Source organism: Zerene cesonia, chromosome 1 (genome assembly GCF_012273895.1).
Source record: "Zerene cesonia ecotype Mississippi chromosome 1, Zerene_cesonia_1.1, whole genome shotgun sequence".
Lineage (NCBI taxonomy): Eukaryota > Metazoa > Arthropoda > Insecta > Lepidoptera > Pieridae > Zerene > Zerene cesonia.
The window spans coordinates 3,052,151-3,064,346 of record NC_052102.1 but is presented as its reverse complement, the minus strand read 5'-3'; the positions used below and the strand labels follow the sequence as shown (position 1 = coordinate 3,064,346).

General features: G+C 31.4%; 1 protein-coding gene across 1 annotated transcript; it reads right to left on the bottom strand.

Moving 5' to 3' along the window:
* Positions 1 to 28: 28 nt before the first annotated feature.
* On the bottom strand, positions 29 to 7,821 carry LOC119839969 (alpha-tocopherol transfer protein). The gene is made up of 6 exons (XM_038366441.1): positions 7,298 to 7,821; positions 3,235 to 3,329; positions 2,872 to 3,025; positions 1,972 to 2,165; positions 1,186 to 1,447; positions 29 to 401 (listed from the first exon to the last, which is right to left on the bottom strand). The coding sequence occupies exons 1-6, from the start codon at positions 7,473 to 7,475 to the stop codon at positions 361 to 363; spliced, it is 924 nt and encodes a 307-aa protein (XP_038222369.1). The 5' UTR covers positions 7,476 to 7,821; the 3' UTR covers positions 29 to 360.
* Positions 7,822 to 12,196: the final 4,375 nt, after the last annotated feature.

Sequence of the window (12,196 nt, the reverse complement as noted above, 5' to 3'; positions counted from 1 at the left end):
ATATAGCTAAGAAATAAAAAACATTTTATTTAATTTATAAATTATTTATTTAACAACAACCCTGTACCATATAACCACATCACAGTTTAAATGAAATACACGACTTTTAATAACAATTAAGGTTGTAAAAACATTACAAAAACATGATTAAAACACAACAGTGTGCCTAGGTATATAATACTATAATTACGTATAATTTGAGAAAACATCGAATGCTTCTCAATTAATATATTTAATATTTTATTCCAGTTAAAATTAGTAGTATTGATGAATACGTATAAATGTCGTTGGAATATTAACCAGTAACATTATTTACATAGTATAGTCCACATTGTAAATGAGCATAAGAGATTTCAGAGTTCATTTATTGTTGTTGCTGAGATACCCATGTGTGTTTGCAACTGAAAATAATAAAAGCACTTCAATGATACTTATACATGAATGTTTTCAGTGAAAATAGAACCAACCTTTGGATTCGAATTTTTTGGATTAAATTTTATTGGTTGTATAAATTTTAATCTCCGCCATAATCATCATACCAAACTTCAATCATTTAAATGCCTGCATCAAAGCAAACTTCCGAAAACAATACGATAGAAAATACTACGTTTATTATGTTAGTAATATGAAAGAATATATGATTATGTGTATATATACATAGTCGTATATTCACATTCTAGACATTCGTCCCGGCTCCGCCCGTATATCGAGATTCCTGTTTTATTCCAAGGAAGCATTTAATTGGGCTAAAAAGTACTCAAGTCAAGACATACCTTGTCTATATACCAAATTTCGTCAAAATCCGTTCAGTAGTATCAGCGTGATTGACGGACAAACATCCAAACAAACAAACTTTCACATTTATAATATTAGTATGATAGTGCGATACATAGTTTATACCAGGTACCTACTAACCAGTAACTACGACAACAAATTCACTATATATACAAAAATATGAAATAGGATTAGACTTTAACAGCTGTCGTAAATAAGTGGCTTCAATGACAAGGTCGAGGGTTCAAGACTAGACAAGCGTGCACGTGACGAGCAATTTATTTTTATTTTTTAATTTATTTGCACTCAATTCATGCACTGCTCCAATAGATGAAGAAAACTATCACAAAACGTGATGACACAATAAAATAGATTCTCACTTGTATATCTCAAGCAAGATTTCGTAAGTACCTTTAAAATTCTCTTCATAATAACACAGCATCTTCCACATCATTTCACCAGTGATCTCGTTATTAGGCAGGCTACCTCCAAACCTTTGCATAAGTGCCACGCCATCCACATGCTTATGTAAAGAATCCATATTGGTTCCATGGAAGTGGATTCTTGAGCGCAGCTTTTCTCTTAGGAATGGTTTAAAAATAGCAAACAGCATGTTGAAAATGTAAGGTTGATTGACGACATGCACTCCTTTTAACCGAATTGGGATACAATCCTGAAAGATATAATAAATGTTCATCTCTGTGTGAAATTTAAAACAATTTATATGTCTATAGACACTCGTAGACATACTCTAATTTGACACTAAATAACTAAACAGTTTAACATTATATAATGAAAAAAGCTAAAATAATGCCACCATGTGTTTGCAGTCTGTGCAGTTTTCAATAAAGACCGAAACTCGCATACGTGTATTTTTTTCAACTTAGATAAATAAGCATATATAATAATAAATAATCTATACTCCACAATTATTATGTGTCCAATTTATTATATCATTTATAATAAATTCGATAAAAATATAACTATTTTTAACAAAAAACTAAACCGTCTTCAAATTGTCAAAACTAGACAAAATTTTAAAATTAGTCGCAAGTTCTGAGGTAACAAACACAAAAAATACAGTATAAAAAAGACTCATTTTTGAAGACATTGAAATTTCCTTTATTTTTATCAGCTGAAGAGATGTTCCATATATATTTAAATATTAAATAAAAATAAATTAAAAACCTTACATACCTGAATCCAGTCGACAACCATTTTCGCGAAGGAAGGCGTGAATTGCATTATATGTGAAAATGAGAGCCCTTTCATGTCCAGGATAACGTTCACCCCACAAACCTGGGTACGGGGCTCCACCATAGCTGACTCCAAGCCCAGTTGGACGCCACGGAACACCTCTGCTAAAGGAACCTCCCGTGGTTTCCATCCTTCTGAAATACAAGTTGAGAAATTGTTCAATATATGGTAGTAATATTAAATTTAGGTCTTTAATTACATCCAATGACTATTAAATTTTTGCAAAGGATTTAATTAATATAGATATGAAATTTATGTATTTAATTGAAACACTGTTTTAGATATTGATAATATCTAAAATTATAAAGAGCAGTTGTATCTTTGTATGTTTGTAACGTTTTCACGCAAAATCCACTGGATCGATTTCAAAAAATTCTTTCACCGTTAGAAAGCTGCAACTTCGCTGAATGTCATAGGTCGTAATATGTAACACGGACAAAGCCGTGCCGAACAGCTAGTATATAATAAAGAATTGCCAATATAAATATTCATATTGATAGATAATATAGTTGAAATATTTATTAAAAAGAAACAAAACTGCTAACAAACTCTAATTCGAGTATATCCACTCGAAATAGAGTAGTATATTAAATTAAGAGCACTGGTCAGCACACAAAATATGACAAATAATATTTATGACGTCAATAATTCTTTCATCTCATCTAACCTTAATTTTATATATATAGTTTAACAAACTTGCATCTTACAACGCAGTGTAATATACTGAAACTGTTTTTATAAAACTTTTCTAACAAATAATATGCCAGCTACATAAAAAAACTACTATTTCTAAAAATATTGTAAATACGTTAACTATATTTTTGGGAATAGATTACTTACCGCCACATTCCACAAGCATTATACGTCGGCCATTTCGGTCCCTCGGTGACAGTATAGATACGACTGAGTGGTCAAAAGCTGCCCTCACAACGCTGGGCCGCAAGTCACAGCAGTGTGCTTCATGCGCCAATCTAAACTTGTAGTATGCTTGTATCTGCAAAATTAAATTAATTATAACAAAACTTACATTAAATTTCATTTCATCAATTGTCCTATTCATACATCACCTGTACTTGATTTCCAGCTATATACAGGTGTTAATTCTTCTTATTACGAACGGAGTAGCATACAGATAGATTTAACCAATTATAAGGTCATGTTACTAAGGAGAGTAACAATGAAATATTTGAAAATTTAAATTACCCTTTTAAAAGCGCTTTCTGCATAAAACTTGCACGGTCGCAAAAACTTCATAAGAAACTCGTCACTTTCCAATGGTATAACTAGATTTGTTTCACCTGAAATAATAATAAAAAACTTCGCATTAGAATAGCAATATACTGAAATGTACTCACAGGTACAATATAAATTAAGCATGTTTTTTCGTGTGCTTTTTACATTATACCTACCTATGAAACATACCTAAGGATGAGAAATTTTGAAAGAATAGAAAAAAGCCGAGAAGCTAGGCTAGGTTAAGCAAAAAACGCGGGTTCGAATCCCGCTTCGTTATCAATTTTTTTCTATTCTTTCAAAATTTCTCATTTATAAAGAATTTCAATGCTATAAAACTAAAAATTTAATTTAATACCTAAGGTTATTATTATTTTTTTGTTTTTGCTCTTGCTCTTGAATTTAATTGAACCTACTTTAATGGGCGCCTTCGAAATTTAAATTAAAATGGTTCTTATGTACTTCAGTATATTTATGTGCAGAATGTGAAGCTCAGTTAGAATTCAACACTTTATTCTGACACGTTTTGTCAGCTTACCTAAATAAATTCTTTTGTTTTCGTTGTTTTATTCCCATATATAGTTTTATAACACATTTTAAAAATATTATATAAATTTGCAATTTGCGTCTTTCAAATGTTAACAGCGCCCTAGCCACTTTCCGTCCATACAAACTTAGTTTGACTTTTAGTCCATATATTGGGGGTGTTCGTTAAAAAAAAAATATATCAAATCGCCTCACTATTATTTAGCCCTCTTTGGAAAGCTAAAAAAAATAATACATTTGTAAAAGTATGAGCATCGAAATTTCTACATTTCAACACAAATTTTGCCGCACTTTTGGGTGGAATTCGATGCGGTGACGATTTCGATGCGCATATCTTACAACTGGACTGTAAGATGTAGAATTATTATTGCTAGGACTCTGGAGTCGGTCTTATATCTAGCTTAATGAATCAACCGCCGCGCCAGCACAAAGGTCACTTTGTTTTAATTAGTTGCTAGCAATAATTTGAGATAACGTTGGCTTGCTGGCAATCGATTAATGTCCAGTTTATATAAAACGACTGACTGCTCTCTGTAATTACAAGGATATATATAATGATACAAATTCGGAGCACACAATTAATAAACAATTAATTAAGAAGCGTGCTCGAGTCGAGCACGCTTCGGCACGAATTGGGCCAGCTCGCACCGGGGAAGTACCACACCCCCACAGAAAACCGGCGTAAAATAATAGCTTGCTATTGTGTTTCGTACGGTGAGTGGGGGAGCCGGAAGCCCATATCCTTTTCCTTACCCTTCCCAGTCCTTTCCTTTTTTCCTCTCATCAATCCTTTCCTAATCTCTTCCCAATTAAAGTCGGCAATCCATTTGTAGAGGCGAAAGGCCTGCAATAGACCTTACGCCTCTTCAAATGGTCATGGGTGGTGGTAGCGCTTTCCATCAGGCGACCCACCAGCTCCATTGCCGACCATTACATAAAAAAAAAACACAAGTCTTATTGTGATATCTATACTATACTATAAATTGTAGTCTAAATGATCGTCACTATTCACGTCTTTTTAAATGACAACTCAAATATGCGAAAAAATAGCTTGATTGTACCCCATAAGGTTTGTCAAAAAGGTTTAGTTCTACTACTTTTGCCCCAGTTTAATTCTATAAACAAAATACCTAAAAGCTTTCTTTTCTTTTGTTGTCAATAAACCGAACCTGTAGATAGTTTTAATAAATAAATATAGAATAAAAATTATTAGATAAATTGATACTTTTTACAGTGTTTCGTGTTCATGCAAAAAAATCGTCGTGTAGGTACGTATTTAGATAAGTATATTTCTTTTGTTTCAAACGAATCCATGGGAATGGAAACTCAGTATATTAAGGGTAATTATTGGTAAAAAATATAATAATAAAATTTAAAATATTATTCATCATTCTATGCATAATTATGTGAATTTCTCAAATATCTAAGTAACTAAGCTTTACTATACAAACATGTTTAAGTTTATAAATGTGAGAATTCGTAATCCCTATTTTTTTCGGGGGAAGCCAGGTCGTACGACTAGTAATAAACATGTAATACTGCGTCCTATCTTATTTTAAAAATAATGAATTATAAAATAAATACCTTATCATATTATCTAACTGATAACATATTATATCATTACCTATCATTAACATAATTTTCATTGTCTATTTTTTGACTTTTTTATCATGACACGATAACGTTACTTAATGCAATATGTAAACAAGTAAAAAATATTTAAAATAAAATAATTCTAACATTAAAGTATTACATAGTAATATAATGAAAATCTGAAAAAGTTACATTACACATAGCAGTCACACATCCTAAGATAGAAAGCATGGAGAGGCTCAAGTGGATATAAGAAATAGTAAATTTCATAAATAGCAGACGAGGTGTATTAGTCAATTATACGGGGTGGGGTTTGTAAAATGCATACTTGTTACCTGACATGAACCTCTAATACCTAGAACTCATTAGCATTCCTATGTGAAAATTTTGGGTTCCATTTTCGAAGTAACAAATTTCCCTTGGCAGAAGAGAAAATATGGGAATCGATTGGCACGCATTGGACCACCTCGCACAGGGGAGGGCTATTACGTGATTCGTGCGATGAGTGAAGGAGAAGGAGCCTGAGCCCTGCATCCTTTTCCTAACCTCGGTAAATCAACCTCATTTCAATAAATTCCTTTATGCTTATCGTTAATCTTATACACATCTATGATCAATTTATGCGGTAAACGCATTTGCAGGGTTACTACTTCTGCAAATGTCCATGGTCGATGATAATGACCATGATGAAAGTACCACTTTGTCACCGCTATCACGTCAAATTGGGTAATAAACTACTTATAGACAATACAGAAAAAATATGCTTTTATTTTTATTGGTTGTTATAAGACTTAATTAATTGAAAACTTCAACTCTGAAGCTTATACGTATAATACCTTGAAACAATTCATAAACACTAACAAACAATTCATTTTAAACAAAAAAAAAATCTTCATAAAAACATCAGTCGATAAATTTATAATTCGTTCCGTTTGAAAGAAGCGCACAATTTTTTCAAGTATAAATAAAAATAAATGGAGATATACGTTTATGTAAGAGTCCACTTTAAAGTTTTCCATTACATTTGCACTTTTACTTTCGTGTTACGAACACCGCTTTCACTTTTTAAGCGACTTCTTTTCTACGTTCTACGTAATCGATGAAGCTTTTATAATCATAATATTATGTACGCATATTGTTTCTATTTTTACCGTCTTTGGTACAGTGGTTAACCTGTGAGCGTAGAATCGATGTGTCCTGAGTTCTAACAAAAATACCTCGGTTTGGCGGAACACTAAACACCGAACCGGTCCGGAGTAAAACAGACGTTCAATGCATTTGCCCCATTCCCCACAACGGGCCACGGAAATTAGAGATATTATTACTATTAACTATAATATAATGAATTAATAGGTAAACAGATATAATGGTAACTAACAATAACACTACATTAACGGTTGTATAGATTCTAGACGTAGGTACACATTTTTTCCAATAATATACATCAGATATTTTATTTAGTATAATTCCATAAATGTAATTCTATTTCTATACAATTACTATAGTTCTATATACATCCTATCCTACTAATATTATAAATGCGAAACTTTGTAAGGATGTGTGTGTTTTTGTTGCTCTTTCACGCAAAAACTAATGAATCGATTGCAATGAAATTTGGTACGTAGACATCTGGACAACTGGAATAACATATAGGCAACTTTATATCCCGATATTCCTACGGGATACATACTTACGCGGGTGAAACCGCGGGGCGCAGCTAGTAACTATATAATACTTGTAAATATTATTCTTCATTAAAAAATAACAAGTTTCTTAGCGATTATGCATACTTGAACTACGATAAAATATTTAAGACAAGTTTCCCACTAACGCTACATTTAAAATGTAACATTAAATTAATGCGTCAAACGGTTAAAATTTGCATTCTACTTACCTTTTAAAAGCTCACGCAGTTCTCGTATGCCTTTTTCAACATTTTCTGGGGTTTCTCTGAGTTCTTTTTCCGCTTTTTCTGCATAAAAATCTTCAGTAATAGGATCGGTCTCTAATTCAATTTTATGTCCACCCCACACAACGTAAGGGGTGCCATTTTCATTGTATTGTAAACCCATTTTGTGCACTTTATACTTTTATTATTAGAGATAACCATACACTTTTGTGATGCTGAGAACCAAGCAAACCAGCAAGTATTAACAACTACCAGTATTGCGATATACCGGTCAATCCCTTCACTCGAAATACCACCGATGAAGAAACTCGGCACGGATTTCACATAGACATGGAAACACAGAGCCTTTCTAATAAAATGAAGATTTGTTAAAACAATTTTATAGGTGATTTGAGAAATTTAAAGTCGCGATTCGTGGTCAACGCGCTGGTAGAGCCAGGCGACGTGCTGCGCTTGACATCGAACTAAGACTATTCCATCACCGCCACAACTTCCAAGCTGACTGACTTTAAAACTTAGATAGCACGCAGCGTTCGTATCAGTAGGTACCTACCTCAAACCAATGATAATTAATGTCAAATAAATTAAAAATATTTTTTGGTGATTTGACGTGAAAAGAACTTACCTATGTCTTTCCTGGTTTATAACATATTTAACTATCTTTCCGTCGCGGTATTAACCACTTTAATCCCAAAACAAAACTATACAATGACCTTTTCCAAAGAATGCTCTATCTGTGTAGGTACCATATTTCAATAAAATTGATTCAGTAGTCCTTGCGTGAAAACGACACACGCCCAGACGAGAGTAACTTTGGCATTTATTATATTAGTTTAAGTTTACAACACTCAATACGAGTAATACATATCTTATATGCAAGTATAAAAAAAATCTATTCTATTGTGTACATATGTACAAATATCTATTCCTAATTGAGTTGAAGACGCATGTGTACTATAATTAAGTGAAATCAGATAATCATAAATTTATTCTTACAATCAAAGTGTCAGCATCATAATATATATTATGATATAATAAATACAAATTATAACAAATACAGTTTTAAATTATAATCAACAAAATTGTTTCCCTCGCTCTGAAACAGAGTCGGTATACGTAAGGAAACTAATTAATCCTAGTGAAGAATCACCAATCGAAATCACGGATCGATTAGGAAATCGAGATAATAAAATAGACTCATGAAATTATTGTAGTGTATCCGATTTTTGATAAGTGCGTCCTTTTTTAATTTGTTATTTTGGTACACTAGAAACATGAGAAGCCGTAAATCATGAATTAAATAACACAAATAACTTTTTGAATTCATCTACTTTTTCCTGTATTTATTATCATAAAAAGTGATTTTCGTTTTTGTTATTGCTACTTATGCACTGCATTTTTGCACTTCTATATCTTAATGAAATAGTTGAATAACAAAGAATATCGTACGATTAACTAATTACATATTGATAATTTTCAATGATATCGTATACGTATTGCGGATTAAAATAATATACTCGTTGCTTACTAAGAATGATATTGACTTCATCCTGATACTTATTTTAGAGATACCTATCACCTTATTTCTTCGGCAATCCTTGTTATATTAAAATACGAGTTGTTTCGTTGATGCTAATTTATTTGGATTTCATTGGCATTAAAATAAGATTTTCTTCTTAAAAAGTAAGGATACAATTAAAAATCCCACTAAAGCTTTTTAAATAGCAATACAAAAACAGAAATTCCATACCTAATCTAAGTTTTAACGCCAACTGGAAGTCCCTATCTAAAATCAAAACCAAATGTTATTAGTAGCGTAAAAATTTACGGATTGCGAAATATACAGATAAATTCAAATTCAAATTCAAAATGATTTATTGTGATTCACAGGTTATTAGGAAGGTATTACATTATATAAAGTTCTACTGTGATCTGCCATGTGGCGTACAATTGTCAATTTTTACATAAATAATTAATTAATAATCATATTTATACATATTTTCGTTTAGTATAGCTAGAGCAGTATCTTTGTTTTATTATTTAACTGGCTCTTACCTGCGGCTTTGCTCGATTGGTATCGATCAGGTTAGGTTCGTTTGGTTAATTAAAACGTCCAGCGATAGTATATAGCAAAATAATATTTTGTACATTATTTTTATGTATGTACAACATTATCAGAAGTGAACAAACAAAAAAGGATCTGAATAAATGTTCTTTCATCGCGGCATGAACCCCATATTACGTAAACAACAGATTGCATCTTGTTCGCTCGTCTACATGAGTTGGGCAATTACCTGACTTGCATGTTGGAAATTTGGAGCGAGTTCATCGTTCCTTTAACTTTAAAAACATCTTAGTCTTCATATTGAAGTTATTAGCCTAGAGAAAATTTCAACCTATATAATTACTTTGCTTTTACATTTTGATGTCATTACTTTTACGATTTTGTTTATTTGTTATTTGTTTGTGTATATATAATGAACCTAACTGCTACTATTTATCAAATTAGGTTTATGAATAAAACAGACAGGAGTAAACTTAACGGGTGGCTCTTTAGGTCACAGCTTTAGCAATAGAGTAAGAAAATACTCCAGCGTAGTTTTTTTGCATATCTGAGGCTTTATGAATTCGGCCAATATATAAGCCGAACCCCCTCCGATGAAGTTGGCTTCAGTACAATGTAACCTTTCTTTATTAAGACGTGTCTTGAACCGTTGTCTAGTAGTAGTCTATTTTGTGAAGTAGACAAAACTTCCTCATACCATGGGAATAAACAGAAGCTGAATTTCGTCATTCCAGTATAATAAAAACCTGAATTTATTTTTACGTATATTTTTTCTCACAAAATGTTGTTACTACTGTGTCGCGGTTAAAATATTTTATTTGTTATTTTTGCCGTTAAAGTCACTCATGAGGGTATAAATAAAACGACGTTTATGTTTTTAAACATTTAATTAGTATTTCCATCATTGGGCATACAAAATATTATTCTATCTTGAGCAAGTCAGGTATTTTTCCTCTTAAAATTACCACGATTTTTTTTTCCAAAAAACGTTGAAACAAACAAGTACTCTACGATCCCACTTATAATTCTATAATGTCTTTTAACGCAATTCAGAAATAACTTTGGTTTTTCTCACAATTTCTACAAAACACATAGCATATTCTTAATAGTCATGAAAACGTTTCATGAGTCTTCACCCCAATTTATTTCACTTGACCCCATTGATATGTGCCACATGGTTTCATAGATCACCATTTCATAGTTAATATTGGGAGCAACTTGTGGGGATATTTGGAATAAGCTATATATGTCGCTTACATTAAACATAGTCAACATATTATAACATACTTTTTAGTGTCACATTACAATCACCCTTAAAATTTGAATATAATTTGGGTATTAGTATTATCATTAACAAATTAACTCCCAAAACCCTGTTTCCGAATATTGGAAATAATTGTCAAAATTACAATAAGATTTAACATTTGTTTATCATATTAGCTGCTTTTTGAATGTCTGAACAGTTGATACAGTTATGATAAGGAGAGATAAAACAAACATTTTAAAACTAATTTTCTGAATAAAAGTTCCCAATTCAAAACAATTAAGACCGCATTATGAATTCTCTCATGTCTTAATAGAAGACTCGTTGTGATCATTTCATTTTCGAGTGCTATATGATTTAACGTCACAGCACCACCTCATTCACAGCCACAAAATTTATATTATTATACCTTAATATCAAATTTTGAACTGCATGTGTCATGAATTTTGCTCAATATACAGATTTCCATTTAAACGATACTATTAATTTATATAAATCATGTATAAATATCTCTTACAATCCGGTTGTACAATATAAAATCCAGTCTTAAATATTTTATGAATACAATTACAATACGCTGCAAACATTTATTATAATTGGTCCAAATTATACATAAATAAACAACACAAATAATAGAGATTTAAACATCAACAAAAATAAAATAATAAATGTCGATTTGAAAGAATATCTAACAAACGAAATATTTGTACGTACATATTATGTCTTTGAAAATCGTTGCACAATGCTGCCTTTATACTTAAAAATCTAAATTAGTTGTCAAAACTTATCCTTATTGGTCCTTACGTTTACTAAAACTATGTGCGTTTATATAACGAAGTCACTAAAGCTCTACAAATGCCTCATAATTAAACAATCAAATCTGAACAACACATCCTTGTGAATAAAACTGAAGATACGAATGTCCAAATATTCGAGCACCTCCATCTTTATTCACTTCAATGTACAAAATATAATAATGGTCAACACACACATCTATAATTTCATAAAATACTCAAATTCTAACTACATATTCCCCTAATTATGGCAATATTTATCTACCAAGACCAGAAATCTAAGAACACAAAACATATATACTACATACCTACACTGGAATGAAATTTTTGAGATTACAAAGAACAACGAAATATTTTTATCCATATATTGAAACTTTAATAAATAATATCTGATATTACCTAAAAACGTTGTTTAATGAATGTTAGAATTGATTGAATTCAGTTTAGATTGGTAATCTCGGTTTTATAGCGACAATTCTTGGCGCCTGATGATTTATTATATCAACATATTATATTATTATTATTATTATTATATTTATTATATCGACATTGGGGCCTTCAAGAAAAGAGCGTATATGTCCCTAAAAGGCCGGCAAAGCACTTGTAACTCTAGTGTTGCAAGTGTTTATGGGCGGTGGTGACCACTTAACATCAGGTGGCCCACCTGCTCCTTTGCTTGCTCTGCCATATACTAATATAAATAATTGCCTATATCAAAAAATTAAAAAGTAACAAAAATATTATATCAACCGGACAATATA

Bases quoted from the DNA above. Each gene is read 5' to 3' on its own strand.
- LOC119839969 (XM_038366441.1), bottom strand. From the start codon at position 7,475: ATGGGTTTACAATACAATGAAAATGGCACCCCTTACGTTGTGTGGGGT. The intron at 3,330-7,297 runs GTAAGTAGAATG...TTATTATTTCAG, and splicing joins ACTGCGTGAGCTTTTAAAAG to GTGAAACAAATCTAGTTATA. The intron at 2,166-2,871 runs GTAAGTAATCTA...CTTGTATTTCAG, and splicing joins AATGCTTGTGGAATGTGGCG to AAGGATGGAAACCACGGGAG.